General features: G+C 35.2%; 2 protein-coding genes across 2 annotated transcripts; both read left to right on the top strand.

Moving 5' to 3' along the window:
• The first annotated feature begins 753 nt into the window (after positions 1-753).
• On the top strand, positions 754-5,287 carry LOC140825888 (uncharacterized). The gene is made up of 3 exons (XM_073187910.1): positions 754-909; positions 1,986-2,185; positions 4,843-5,287. The coding sequence occupies exons 2-3, from the start codon at positions 2,004-2,006 to the stop codon at positions 5,027-5,029; spliced, it is 369 nt and encodes a 122-aa protein (XP_073044011.1). The 5' UTR covers positions 754-909; positions 1,986-2,003; the 3' UTR covers positions 5,030-5,287.
• Positions 5,288-8,156: 2,869 nt separating this feature from the next.
• LOC140825889 (uncharacterized) lies at positions 8,157-15,350 on the top strand. The gene is given in 8 exon segments (XM_073187911.1): positions 8,157-8,424; positions 8,654-8,787; positions 9,768-9,870; positions 11,085-11,256; positions 11,369-11,509; positions 11,629-11,854; positions 11,955-13,957; positions 13,959-15,350. Coding segments are annotated over 8 exon segments (3,960 nt in total). The 5' UTR covers positions 8,157-8,356; the 3' UTR covers positions 15,072-15,350.
• Positions 15,351-15,624: the final 274 nt, after the last annotated feature.

Genomic DNA, 15,624 nt, shown 5'->3' on the forward strand with positions numbered 1-15,624 from the left:
TCTTCAAAATTTTCATCTCGAAAATGTTGATTTTTTCCCCAGAAGTCATATATATATGTTGTCTGTAGATCAGGGGCGGAGTCAGAAATACGGCTCCGCCCGGATTAGAATTTTAATCTCTAGAATTTTGTAATATTTATTATTCTAAAATTATATAAAATTTACCTATAAATTTTTTCAAAAAAAAATTAGCCCGGGTACAATCCCATGTACCTCCGCCCCTGCTGTAGATACGCACTAGATAAACTATTGATAATCACGTCAATTAAATAAATCACATAGATATATCTTGTATGACATATTTGTCGAAAAAATGTTGGTAAATAATAAAACATGTGACCAATTCGTCACAAGTGAACATACTCTACCATTATATTCAACACATATTTAGGGCAAATTTCATGCAGAGTTGTTAAACAACAATAGTTTTATCCAAAAGAAAACATATAACCAAAAAAACTATTCGGACTTTAATCATAATTAATAATTTTTAATTTTTGAAAAATAATTAGTTAGATAACAAGTCTATAAATTATTGCATGTTTGGGTTGCTAGTTTATTCCAGCCGTAAAGTTAACTACAATAAACCTCCAGTAGTGTATTTGAGAAAATAGACTTGGTCAAACTTTTTTTACAAAAATAACCTTCTTATATAGTGAACAAATACACTATTGAATAATATTTTTTTTAAAAAAAAATTTAACAAGATTATAAAACAAAACAACCCTGCAATTTACTGGGGTTGTGCAACAAAAGTTAAAAACCCCTAAAAAAAAAATTTTCCCCATATTTTTCGCCCACCCTTCATTTTGTTTCTACTCTCGCAAGACTGCAAGAGTACATTGAGCGGATTGACGACGAGTGAAAAACCCTTGGATCGTGAAACTCTCGCCCAGGGTCTGAGGAAAGGTCAATTGCTAATCCAACTTATTTTTCTCTTAATTTTGCACTAATTTATCAGCAGTAATTTTTTTTTCGTTCATGTTTTCATGGTATTTTGAGCATATTTATCAGATCTATTTCCCGATCAGTCATGATTAGGGTAATCTTTTTCTTTTTTTACTGGCTCTCGTATTCGATGCGATCTGTGAACTGGGTTTCAAGTGTTTGATATTTTTAGGTATCTCATGTTTTTTTTTATCGAACGTGGACTTACCGAGGAACGGAATAATAGGAAAGGTCTGAATTGGTGGAAATATGTTTGCTTTGCCGTCAATTATTTGAAATGACTGCGTGGCGTAGATAATTCTTTTTTTTCTTTTGTAGCCAATAGACATTTTGTAGTGAAATTCCTATATTTCTTTGTCGGGGAAGTAGCCTTGAGCTAAATGTACAGAGAAAAGTAGTACTCGCTGCCTTCGTTGTATGTTTGAGTTGCAGGTCTACTTTTGGGTTTGAATTGACAGACAAAACTATCTAATTGCAGACACTATATGCTAGCAAATTGCTGAATTTGAAGTATCAAGTAGTTATGGTGCTTCTTTCTTCCTTTGATGAATATAAGTTATCTGTAGCATATCCTAGCCAGTAACAAGAGTATAAGATGATGAGTTTTTGGCTGCAAGTTACTCTACTTAGTGGTGCTTTTGTTGAAATGTTACTTTTTTCATCGTTGATGCAATGGAATACTTGTAACAAAGCCAAGTAAAATGGTCACTGGATTGTTTTGTACTCCAATTATTGCCTCGTGGAATGAATTGTTGTGGTTAATCATCAGGTAAACTTGAACAATCCATCTAGATATCATAAATCATATGGGATCCACACAAAGCAATTAAATTATGGAAATATCCGATTAAAGTAACATTCTGTATTGTCTTACAGTCGTGAGAAGCCTATATAGTAAACTCAGACAATTTTGTGTAAGAGTTTCTCTAGAATTCGGTTGACTTGATTTGTTAATTATGTTGAGATGGAAACTCAAATATGTAACCATTTTAGTTTTAAGTTTTAGCCGTAACTTTTGTTTGATATGTTTCGTGTAGAATCTACTTTGAGAATTGATGGCATCCAAGTTGCAGCAGGTGCAAGCCAAGGTTTTACAAGCCTCACAATTTGTCGCTAAGCATGGATGTGCCTACCACAAGCAATTGTTGGAGCAAAATAAACAATACATTGTAGACCCACCAACTGTGGAAAAATGCAATGAGTTAGCAAAGCAGTTGTTCTACACTCGTCTTGCTAGGTTACTCTGCATCCTTGCATTACATTCATTGTTTTAATTGGAATTCTTGGACACATCAATCTTCTTTCTTAGAAATTTAAGCCTCTGTATGATTCTGTTTTCCAATATAACTTGTCAGTATACAACCTCAATATTATGATAATAGGTTCACTAAAGATGTAAGGAAGGTTTTATCTATTGAAAGAAAGTGTTTGACTTGAAATAATCCGAATATGATGAAATCAAGCTGGAATATAAATAAAGCTAACAAGAAAGTGAGACTTTCTCTTTACCGAACCGACCTCTAGAACAACTGAAATTTGCTATAATTTTCTGAATGCTGACACTGAAAAATATTCTCTTTGAATCTCATTTTCTTCTTCCCTGTTGCATGTGTGCAGCTCCTTTCTCTCTCGTCTAGTACACCTAGAACATGGAGGTTGCGATGATTGGCCTCCACTCTTCATCCCGTTCTTTTGGCCCAAATGAGACTGCATCATATTTGTTGATGCTTAGGGAAAAAAATAATGGTCATATTACCTGAAAAATTTCAGAAATTCATATTGGTTCAATTTCTTATCTTAATATTTATATTGTTGGACGAAGAATGACCTGAATGAGAGAAACTACTGGTATTAATTCATGTTTCGGTCCCAACGCCAATGATATAAATGGCTGATGTATGAACAAATAAAAACATGCAATCGCTTAAGCAACATGACCGTTTTTTCAAGGGTACCTGTTTTTGGATGATGACTGACTGAACGAGAAAAAATGCTGTTATTAATTCATGTTTTATCCCCAACGTTTTACAAATGACTGATGTATGCCACAAATACGTATCTGCAATCGCTTAAGCAGCATGACCTTTTTCCCAAGGGTGCCCGTTGATTTCGGAATATTTCGGTTTGTATTGTAATTTGTATAAGCCATGAAATCAACTAAGTAAATTGAAGCACCTTTTACTTGTATGATACTGATTTAACGAAGTCTTGGAGGGCATTAATCAACATTTCTTACCGCCTTCTGATGGGACGTACCTGTCTTGTTTTGGGAATCATTCAATGTGTGTTGATTCAAATATATTACGTGAGTTAGCCTACGAGCGCCACAAGCTAAATGCCAGAGCAAAACAAGAAATTAGTTGATCACATATGGAACTGGGAGATATCTGAGCTGTGTAAAACTGTCGATGGTTTTGTGCTTTTTAATATTTGAACATTAGACTTGCCATCTTTGAAAATTTATTGAACTACACATAGTGAAGAGTAGTGATTTCATAGTCCATATGTCCATTGATGTAAGCTATAGAGGTTGTTAACGAAAAGTAGACATCCACACATGTGACAACCTTACCTTTTTTGTACTGACCTTCTAAGCATTTTTTAATGATGTCTGTTTTTATAGCTTGAAAGTTCTGCGTAAGTCTCTTCGACAGTGTATACAATATATATATGTATATTTTTAACTATAGATGAGTGAGAATAACTTGCAATTTGACTGTTAGAGGTTTCTGACTAAACATAGTATCCACATTCTGTCACCTTTAAAACTTGTTTTTAACTTCTACTGACAAGGTTTTGAATCCTATCTGTATATTGCCCTGTGGTTCAGTTGTTTCTTTCTTTCCATAAATATATGACAGACTGAAGTGCATTAAAAAAAGTGCTGTTTGACTGGTCAACTCTAGTTGTGGGACCAAGTTGTCAACTTGTCAAGCTCACCATAGAAATATTTTTCGGCATTGTTAGAGGGAATGTGGTCTCCTGACCAAAAATTTAGGATGGATCAATCATTCCTTGGAGTGTTTTGGTGTCTTTTGACTTTTCATTGCTTTATCAACGATTACTATGTAGTTTGCTTGACTTGCTTTTTTTCATGTAATTTATGTTAACTTGAAGTAGCACCTGAAACCATCAGATTTACCTCGAGTCGTTTGTTTCTTTTTTGAGCAGATTACATTTGTGGGAGTTTTGATTACTTTTTGTTTCAATGGTGGTGGTTGTGACCAACAGGATCTTAGTTTCATTTCCTTGATTGTGTGCTCATGCTCACCTGTTTCCATTGGATGTTGAATCTCCAGATGTGTCTGCGCTGCATGTTTCTTTTACGCTTATGGTTGGGAAGGAATGTTCCCATACGTACATAAATACACATATTGCATTCCTTCATAAGAAGACTTGTCTAGCATGGTGAATCATAAAAGAATCATTATGTGAAATGTTTGACAAGGTGCTCAACTTCGATGGTAAAAAAGTTCATGTATCTCACTTTGGGACAAAGAACTTTGGTTGAGGTTGGGGACGGGGGAGCTAAAAAAGGTCTATGGTGAAATTCATACTAAATTTTTGTCAGTTGCACGTGTGTATCTTTTATCATGCTGCTCTGCGTGAAATGAAAGTCACCGTCATCCCTCTTAAGTCATTTTAGATAATTTTGTGCCAAATTGGATGGTCCAAACATTTTCCTTCCTTTGTTGAAATATACACATAAAATTCGAATGTGTGGGGGCAATTACCCACTTGGTCCCATATTCTGTGCATGCCTCATTCAGCTAAATGTTTCTGCTAAATTTATTTAAGCAATTGATTGTTTCAATGAATCCCTCAAATATGCATTATTTTTATTTTTGGTCTTCTCTGCGTCTTTATATAACATCATATATCATCCATGTGCAGCATTCCAGGTCGTACTGAGTCATTTTGGAAGGAACTGGATTATGTGAAGAGTTTGTGGAAGCACAGGCAGGAGCTGAAGGTAGAGGATGCAGGCATTGCGGCTTTGTTTGGGCTTGAGTGCTTTGCATGGTTCTGTGCTGGTGAAATCATTGGAAGGGGATTCACTTTTACCGGTTACTATCCCTGAAAAAAAAAAAGGAAAAAAGTTATAACCATTGGTAAGGACCTTTCTTACCCCAGCATCCTTTTGTTTTTCTCTTCAAAGTTTTGAAGCTGAGATAGCAATGTTGAATATGATTGCCTTTTTTACTATTGATTTTCCCTAACTGATGCGGCAAGCTTCCTATGTTGAGAAAAGTCTGTATGGTTGCACCAAAATAAGATATGCAAACAGAAATGCCATCTATTCGTTTGAATTTCGTTATGACGAAAAAATATTTTGATTTGTTTGGTGATGGAGGAAAACGTGAATGGTCCTTTCTTGCGAGTAATTATTTTCTTTTCAAAGATGGATGAAAACAGGTAAATATCTGCAGGCATCTGTAGTAATTCATTTCTTCTAGTTGAGTATTATGGCGGTTTTGTTATCTTGAAATAGATCATGATAAACATATTTTGATTCCAACAGACTGTCCGATGCATGGGTGATGTTATCATTTTCACTACAACAACCAGAAAAAAACTTTTATCTACTATTTATTTTCAATTAATTTGTGTACATATATGATACGAGTGGGTGTATTAGATATCTCACATTGACTAGGTTAAGTTATTGAGAGTTATATAAATGACTTAGATGTGTAAAATTATAGTTGGACAAGGCAACAAGCGTTGAAGTTGAAGGTTAGTCATTGAGAAACTATTGACTTCTTAAACTAGTATTTTCTTTATGGAGTGTTGGCGATCTTTAAAAAAAAAAAGTGATTTTTTTGTTTTTCTTTAAAAAATTCAAATGTGAAGGTGAGGATAATATATTTTCTTTAGAGGTTGCCATCCAGGACATGATTTATTCAAGTGTTTTGACTTGAATCACATTCGAAATGATCTTCGAACGAGGAAGGAAAAAAATGAGAGAAGCACCAAAGTTTTATTACAGAAATGTTCAATAGTCAACAATTTTTGAAAAATGATCACGCGTTCCTATGTATCCAGTATTTTGAAAATATAGTTCGGATCCGATGTGCTTAAAGAACGGCTAACTGTGAACCATTCCAAACTAGATAAAAAAACCAAATTAATCTGATGGCTAAAATTATTTTTAACTGAATCACGATTTTGTACATAAGACGCTGTTTCAAATATTGAGCTCGGATTTGAGTCGAGCACTTGAGCTCAAGAGTTGACTGAGACTTGACAACTCAGCTTTGATTTGTTAGTCCATCTCACAAATTTGATCTTTCAAGTTGTTCGTAGCGTCATATGATAATTTTGGCATGAATTTGAAAATAGAAGCTTGATTTGCCTTAGGATTTTTTTAAAAAAACAAAGCCACCATTTCCATTAGCCTGTTACAAAATCGAGCTTTACAGCAGATTGATTAAACAAAGGCATGTCCGTAATACCTACAATCAAAATCTAATAATCTATCCAAAAGTTCAATGCTTGCTTAGCTAACAAATGTTCAACTTGATTGGCCTCAAGAGAATAATGATGTATGGTTGCTCCATCCACCTGGTTGAAAAGCTTCCCGATATCATTAATAAGAGTCACGTCCCGAGAAACCTGCGAGTCTCGAGAATTAACTGGATCAAGGAGAGCCGACGAGCGACAGAGAGTCAATCTCTCACGCATGACAAAAGATTCAGCAATGCGTCCCATAAATACATCCAGGAGACAAAATGACCACTCCCCAAACTCAGTAGGAGTGTCGTCCATGGTGATCATGTTCGGAGACCATTTTGGCCGCAAGAAAGGAAAGCACTAGCCTTTTTAAATCCAAGTTGTTCAGGACCTCACGAGTCAGCTCTTGTAGCTTAAAATTTAATTTTTTTGAATAATTTTATATTGTGATGATATAAAGTAAAATATCATGTATTAGAAGTTGCGCCTGCGCCTGCATCTTTTTAAGTCTGAGCTAAATCTTAGCTCGATGTTGTAAAATTTTAATAAATCGACTTAATTACATATTCTTGAATAATCATAATAAACATGATCACGATGCTTTCCTATGGTATTATGTCTGCAAATAATTGTAAATTTGCGATACTTTTCTAGTTTTTGAAAAATTAGATTTCAATTTCAATTTGTTAAAAGCTAGAGGTGATCAGAGAAAAAAAAAACTAAAAACTAAAAATGAAAAGAAGTGGATTGTGTAGAAAAGTTTATTTGGGTTTCTCTCCATGAAACCATAGGGTAACGACGAGGATGCATCGACATATTTTAACTTTCCTTGCGTCTCTCATTATTATTATTTGCAACTTTTACCAAGTATCACGCGTCATTCTAGAATATATTATAATTTTTTTTATTATATTATAAGTTGCAGAAACGTTAATGGTCAATTCATGGGCCCACCCGCCTTCCTAATACAACCGGTATGACCATTTATGGACAACTTTAACAACAGATATTTAATTGCCATATTTAAATAAATTAGGCTCTTGCTTACATCTCCGCCTTTTTTTTTTATTAAAAGCATTATTCAATTTTCGTATTTTAGAAAATATATATCTCGGTCATTTTAAATAATAAAAAAGTGTCACGATCAAGATCAAATGCTTACTATTATACTAAAAATTATAATTGTTAGCATTGATTTCTTTGTCTGCGATGACAATACTAAATATATATCAAGATTATTATACTCTAAGCAATGCAGACCCCATTAGTATGCTTAAACTCAAACTATATAGAGTTGTGAAAGACATAACACGAAGAGACATTTATTGATATAAAACGTATTTCTCGTCAATTAACGAGTAAAAAACCTTAAATATCAAACGCGGTTGGACATTTTATAAAATAATAATTTATCTGTTTTTATATTTTATAATAAATCATATATTTTGATAAATTATCCTAGAAATAATTTTACATCATATATAAAATACATTTACAAATATGTATACATGATCTACATCATAAAAAAGTACTTCCCGATATAGGATTATCAATAAAATATTTGTGACTTAATATGCGATTCCTAAATAAAATTTATTTAAAATGTACATTTAATAATATAATAATATATTATATGGGATTCTTTATACCTGTATAATATAATATAAATATGTGGAACTAAGCATAAAATAACGTTGACAAAGTAATAATAGTAAAAGTCAACTTAATTACATGTTTTCCTATTTAAACCTAGAATTTTCCATTGTTTATAATTTCTCCCCCTAAGACAAGGTGGAATTGAATACCGGCCTAAATTGAATCTTCGATCCATCTCATTTTTTTTTTTATTTTACCCGAATATTTTTCAATTCTTTCAAGCAGTTGGATTTCGGAAATCCCATTTTTGGTGGTGATCATTTGAGTAGTTGCATTTATTGGAGAATCTATTCACAAGATGAAGAAATCGAAGTTTCTGCAGAGTTCAAAGGATATGCTTTCCAGGAGCTTTAACCCGGCCAAATGGTAATTACTTTCCGTAATTTTGTATTCATGTTCAGCCATATTGTGGGCAAATTTTGTTTTTCAATTTTATAGTTTGCTATGTTTTGAATTGTTTGATTGGCTCGCTGTCACATGTTCTTTTGAGTTGATTGATTATTTAATAACTATATATTTTTTTGTTTATTTTTAGACATTTTTGCTGTGTTTTTGATTTTTTTGAATTTGAGTGCGATGAATTGATTTATTGCAGCAAGACATCGCTGAGGCTGGCGGGATCAAGGCTGAAGCTATTGAGGAACAAGAAAGAAATTCAAGTGAAACAGATGAAAAGGGAAATAGCACAGTTGCTTGAGTCTGGTCAGGATCGGACGGCCCGAATTCGAGTACATCATATGGCTCCTTTTTATTTTATTTATCAAGATTCATATTTTATGAAATTTCGTGTCTTCTGTTCCCTTTTTTGTTGTTCTTGTGACTGTTAAATGTCAGTTGCTGATTATAAGATGGTTCCGTGTCTTGATTTGCACTGCAAAATACATTTTGCAGTGCATGAAGTCCTTGAACAAATGTATTCTCATAAACTTTGGTATGCCAGTCTATATACAGTTAATGTAAAGTCTTTGTTGCTTGGTTTCAGTTACAATAGTTGGATTTAGATATAAAGATTGGTACGACCGTACAAGAGATGTGAACATAGAAACATGTCTAGAACGCAGGCATTATTAACAGGACATATCACGTGTTATAGTAGAAAGCTATTGTTCAAATGCTCCAAAATGATATATTTTGGATTGTAAAATATTCTGACATCTCTATATATGAGAAATAGTGTGGATTATCATAGAAAAATTATACTCCCTCTTCGTTTGAGATTTGTCTTTGAGATTGATGCCAAATTTTAGTCAAGAGTTGAAATAGTGAAAATTTTGGGCATCATCTTAAATTGGTGCTGGTCGCGCATTAGTTATAATCCATGTTTATTTTAAGGGTAATTTTGAAAGAACTTTTGTCATTTAAGAAATGGAAAATAAACTATAGATGACCCAGAACATAGTCCATCAGGAGATCTGTATGATACGATTTTTATGTTATTACGTGTAGTGGATATTTTCAAATGCCAAGAATTCTTGAACTTTAATTCACATCTTCAATGAAAATTATTATATATTATAAGCATATACTAGATAGGCTGTCTACTGTCTAATTTATGATATCTGTCTGCATGTCTGAAGGAAAATTTTTGCTTTTTTTAAATACCAATTTGAGGACATTGATTTTCTTTTCTGCTTTGATCATCGTCTAATATTGGAATATTCACCCTATATAAGGTATTATACTCACGTCTATCTTATTAAATGTCAGGATCGAACATGTCATCAGGGAAGAGAAGATGATGGCTGCATATGATCTCCTCGAGATTTACTGTGAACTTATTGTTTCACGTTTGCCCATAATTGAATCGCAAAAGTATGTATATCTTGTCTGACAGAATGCTCAATGAATAACTATGTTGCTAATATTTCATAATTTAGTTTGTTTAAAAATTATCCAAATTATCTCTTGAAGAACTTACTCTATACTAATGAGCTCATGCATCACGACAGACAGTAAAGAAGTGTATAGGAGACAGGTGTTTGGCTATTTTTTAAGTAGACTGCTAGATGTTTTCCTATTTAACAAATTTGGAAAAGGAACACTTTTGTGAACTGAGCCAATTATTTTCTTTTACAAAAGACATTATTCTTCATCCAATCATTACACTGTGTACATCATGATGAGACCTTGTTTTGGGCTAAAATTCAGAAGACAAGGAATCCTTGTGGCCATGCTATACATGCATTAATTTACCCAATAAAATGTAACTGACATATGGATCTTATCTATCACCGATCGCAATTTAGAAAGGACTCTTTTCCGAGTTTCCAAATTTTATTAATGATTTTGTGTTGACTCAAGGTTCATATTTTATTGTTGTCGCATCTTGCTTACCTGAATGTGAAGTATTTAATGACACTTGAAATATAAAACATTCCCTAATCCATTTGTTGGCTGGTTCTATAGGTCTTATTATTGTATTTTCTATTAAGTTTTTAATTAGAGCACAGGCCTCCACTTCTGCGCTTTTTTGAATTAGGATCATATGCATGTTATAAGTGCTATTATTTGATAGTTTAGCCTAATGGGTTCACTTTCTGTTGAGAACAACACGAAATTGAAGGATTTGACCCTTGTACTTTTTCCCACAATATGGTGCATTTTATCCATTTTTCTTATTTATTATTCATGGTTTCTTCATGTTATGGTTCAGTTAACATATTGCCTTATCTATAATTTTTTTGTTACTACGTTTTATGCTATAAGAAGGATGGTCATTTCGAGTGTCTCATAAACAAAAGTTCTAGCCCTCCCTCTATGCTTCTCAGAAAAGTTTGCAATCCCCTACCTGTCTTTCCTTCTGAAGTTATGATTCTACACTCTTGTCAACTACTGGTGTTTTTTGGGATTGTAGATTGAGCCATTTTATAACTAGACAGTAAGGGCTGTCCTACGGCATTCTTTATGCATGCGTAGTGGTGTGCAATCTCTCTCACAGTTATGATAAGTTATCTGTGCTTATCTCAGTTAGCATGTAACATAAAATAATTTCTCCATTATTTTAAGGCTTCATATTTTTTATGTAGAAATATCCCCATCGACCTGAAAGAAGCAATTGCAAGTGTAGTTTTTGCAGCACCAAGATGTGGAGATGTACCTGAACTTCTAGACGTCAGGAAGCATTTCAATGCAAAATACGGGAAAGATTTCACAACTGCAGCTATAGAATTACGTCCAGAATGTGGTGTCGGCCGCATGGTATGTTCTGGTATTTAGTTCTCGAAGTACACATGTGAGGAAATAATAATTGGGCTCTAGTCAGAACCCTAAAATTTTGAATTATCATTTGAATCTGATTTTATATTTTCAGTTAGTTGAGAAGTTATCGGCAGTGGCACCAGATGGACATGCCAAAATTAAAATTCTTAGTGCTATTGCAGAGGAACATAATGTCAATTGGGATCCTAAATCATTTGATGAGAAAGATCCAGTGCCGCCAACTGACTTGCTGGTAGATTCAGTTGCTTTGGGGCATTCCACATATAATTTGATTTAGATTATTATATCCTAGAGGTAGAGAATATTTTATATCATTTTCTGATATCTGGGTCAATTTGTTCAATTAATCAGAGTGGACCAAGTACATTTGGGAAGGCGAGTACTCTGTATGCTGAAGCACCTAGCGCTGGAGATCCAGATATCCAAACTCCCCCTCCCTCTAGTGACAACAAGATACATAGTACGTCATTTAATGTCTCCCAGCAGGATCCCAAAACTTCAGTGGGAACAGAAAATATCTCTTCTGCCCAAAATTATGGGATCAGCCGAACGTCCCAACCAGAAACAAGGCCCCCTGGTACAATCTTACATAACTGAAGTGAATGAACAACTTACTCTAACATGGCTTGTTTTTTTGCTTCTGTTTCGTGTCATAACTATTTGTTTTGCGATTTTAGGTGACAAGAAGACGCAATTGTTTCAAGATGAAAACTATGCGTCCTCCTTGGATAGACAGAGGTGGAATATGGAATTCAAAGATGCTACTGCTGCAGCACAGGTAGCTGCTGAATCTGCCGAACGGGCTAGTGTGGCAGCTAGAGCTGCTGCAGAACTTTCGAACCGTGATAGAATTATGAGGCAAAATTCCTCTTCAGAGGGCCATGTTTCAAGAAATGAAGGTCGTGAAAACTATGAAACGTCAAAATTGGCAAGTAAACCATTCCCTGAAGATTCTGCAAGCAAGCCCTTTTTTGAAGAAACTGAGCCACAAAGGGAGCAAATTGATAGGGGTAGACCTTATAATGAGAAGACTTCTGGTAGTTTCAAGGACAGTCTTAGGAATACAAAGGAATATGCTCAATCAACTTCTTTAAAATCTAAAGCTTCAAAAGATAATGATACAAAGGATCATGATGTCCTAGCTGCAGGTGCGCATTCTCATAAGAAATCTTTAAAGGTATCCAGAGGTGAAATGAGCATGAAGAAACAGTCTTTCACGTGTGAAGCTGAGAACACTAATGATTGGGCAGAGAAATCTGAGAATTTTAGAGAAGAAATGATTGGGAAACAATCCAGCGTCAACTTTTCTAGATCTGGTTCTAGTATTTCTGATGATGTAAATATTTTTGCGGACTCCGATGACCGAAAGTTTGGGCATGTTGCTGGTGAGGATTCTTTTGTGGATGCTGGTACGAAGAAACAGTCTATCAAGTATGATTCTGAGGATATCAATGACTGGCAAGAGAAATCCAAGCATTTTATGGAAGAAAGGAATGTGAAACTGCCTAGTGTCAACTCTTCTCGTGCCCATTCTAGTATTTCTGATGGTGAGAACATTTTTATGAACTCCAAGGACCAAACTTTTGGGCATGAGGTTGATGAGGATCCTTTTTCGGGTATTAGTGAGGGAAGCATTCCTGGAGAAGCTTCCCAGATAAGCACCCACGAGACTGCTGCCGTAGTTTTTGACAAGTCTGATTCAGAGAGTGATGGTGGGTATGATTTTGGCACTACATATGATGAGCAAGAGTCTGTATTTCATTTTCCATCGAAATTACCTGAGAACTCCTCAGTTAATTCTGATTTTTGGAGCCCTATATCTGGCCCAACCAAAATCTTGGAGCCCAACACTCCATCGCTGATTTCCATTAGAAAGAACTCATCGCCTGATCTTTCTGAAAATTTAGTAGCTAAAGATGGTTCAGAAATGGATGATAATATGGCTGTGAAATTTGACTATTCCGATGGACCAAGTTCTGAAAGTGATGACGGCATGAATACGATAGGACACACATTGAAGCAAAGCTCGAGAAATATTTCAAGTGCACAAAATAGTAGCAGTCACCCAGTTAGATCAGAAATTAAAGAAAAAAGCAGAGAATCACTAGGGTCACCGTTAAGCGAAAAGGAATATTCAGGATTTGGCAGAAAACAATCTTCGCTTTCATCTGATGATGAATTGAAGTCCGAGGAAATTTTCAAGGGAAGCGACCAAGGAAAAAATGCTTCTCCAGGAAAGTTGAGCTTTAGGAAATCCTCTGCTGGTAAGAAAAAGGAATATTCAGTATTTGGCAGAAGACAGTCATCCCTGTTGTCTGGTGATGAATTGACGTCTGAGGAAATTCTGGAGAAAAGTAGCCAAGGAAAAAAGAATCCTCCAGGAAATTTAAGTTTTCGGAAATCCTCTTCTGGCAAGCCAGCCTCAAGATCCGCCGAGTCTCAGATTGAATCCGTTGAATATGGAAATGAATCTAATTCAGATAACGGAGAGGGGCTAAAATTTGGAAAACTTACTGGTGGTTTTCGGCATAAGGGCTATAACCAGCCCTCTTATTTGAAGAATGGGTTCGGTGGGCAATCATTGTTGGAGAAAGAGACAGAGGATGCTGCTACCTCAAATGTAAGATCCATTTCTCCTTCTGCTGTTGAGAGGCCCCAGGATAAACAAAATGTTTGGTTATAAAAAGAGGACAAAAATACCGGTTCTCTCCTCTGGTTCAGATAGTGATAGTTCTGAGGAGGAAGAATATATACAAAAGAAACCCGGTCAAAGGCAAGGACAAGTTACTCCTAATGCTGCAGAAGAAGTTAATAAAAAATCGAGTTTTGGAGCTTCTCACGCAAATTATGTTTCTTCTAATAATGATTTAGATGACGATGCTCCAGAGGAGTCCCTTGCTAGAAAAAATCATCTGCGAAGCGGGATTTCTCGACGAACAAAAGCCCCTTCATCCAGTGCCAAACCAAATTCTTTTCCCATTGCTAGGTGGAATGAATCTGAAACTCCTGATTCTGATGCTACTGGGCACAGACAATCCAGAGTGTCTGACACTTCTGAAAACCAACAAGAATCTGAGTCTCGGAGGAAGAACTCTAAAAAATTGGAAAATTATGAGCCACCCACCTCAGCAAATGTACCTTATAAGCAAGCTAAATCAAATTTCTGGGCACCTCCTGAGCAGCCCATCTCAGCAAAAGCAGCTCATGGCACATTGCATGTGTCCAAAACGAGACTCAAGTCTGAAGCGCTTGATGGTGATGCCAGCAATGACAGAAAACCTGTCAAAACACAGCTGAAGAAGTCTGAAATGCTTGATTCTGATGAAGAGGATGAAAAATGTTTTACAAGAATCAACACTTCTGAGACACCGCGAGAATTGGAATCTGAAAGGAAGAGCTCTATGAAGTGGGAAAATGCCGAACATCCCACCTCTACGAAAGTGGCTTCTAAGCCTGCTAAATCAAGCGTGTTCTCACCTCCTAAGCAGCACAAAGAGGTTTCTAAGCCTAGTAATCCAAGTTTTTTGGGGACACTAGAGCAACCTAACTCTGCGAAACCAACTACCTTGACACCACCTGAGCCTAGAACCTCTCACAAATCATCTGCATCAGAACAACCATCAAGTCCCCAGACAAAGGCAGAGACTTCAGTTAGAAATGAAAATCCGAAGACAAAAACTTTGAACAAGACTAATTCAAATAAAAATGATGGCGCTCAAAAAGCTAGCCATGTTCATCCAAAGCTCCCTGATTATGATAGCTTTGTACAAGCTTTCCGGAAGAATCGTCCTTGAATTGCTAGAGTATGGAATTTTTTAATTAAATGGTGGATCTGTTTGTTGACGGTTTAAAGTCGACGATTACAGATTTATACGCATATGATACCGGTGAGTGATATCACATGGAGAGTATTTATTCTTTCTTTCTGTATCATCATGTAAATTTGATTTTTTCAAATTCAGCAGTTTTTATACTGTAAGGTTCTGTAATTTCTTACTATGCTGGAGTCCGTTTGATTCATTGGGAGTATACAAAACAGATTAATTTGTTCCAGCGTTTTCTAGACGTTAATTGGAGCTTCTTCTTGTTTTTTTTGGTGAGTGAACTGAACAACTTGATTGGTGCTACACTCGGTATGCATAAAAAAAAGCGTAGCATATATGTTTATTTTTATGAAAAACATTAAAATACAGCAAAATTTATATTATGTTTATAAATATGCAATATAAAAAATACTGAACAAATACATTTGGATTGGAGAAGAATTACTAGCAGACTAAGATGTCACTCCTCGGAAATACTGAAGAAATACATTTGAAAAGATATTTGCTATGCTAGTTTTTTTGA

This window comes from Primulina eburnea, chromosome 3 (assembly GCF_022965805.1).
Source record: "Primulina eburnea isolate SZY01 chromosome 3, ASM2296580v1, whole genome shotgun sequence".
Lineage (NCBI taxonomy): Eukaryota > Viridiplantae > Streptophyta > Magnoliopsida > Lamiales > Gesneriaceae > Primulina > Primulina eburnea.

What these genes read in the sequence shown, in the direction of transcription:
- LOC140825888 (XM_073187910.1), top strand. Translation starts at nt 2,004, where the DNA reads ATGGCATCCAAGTTGCAGCAGGTGCAAGCCAAGGTTTTACAAGCCTCA. An exon ending in TTCTACACTCGTCTTGCTAG is followed by an intron (nt 2,186 to 4,842) that starts GTTACTCTGCAT and finishes ATCCATGTGCAG; the next exon opens with CATTCCAGGTCGTACTGAGT.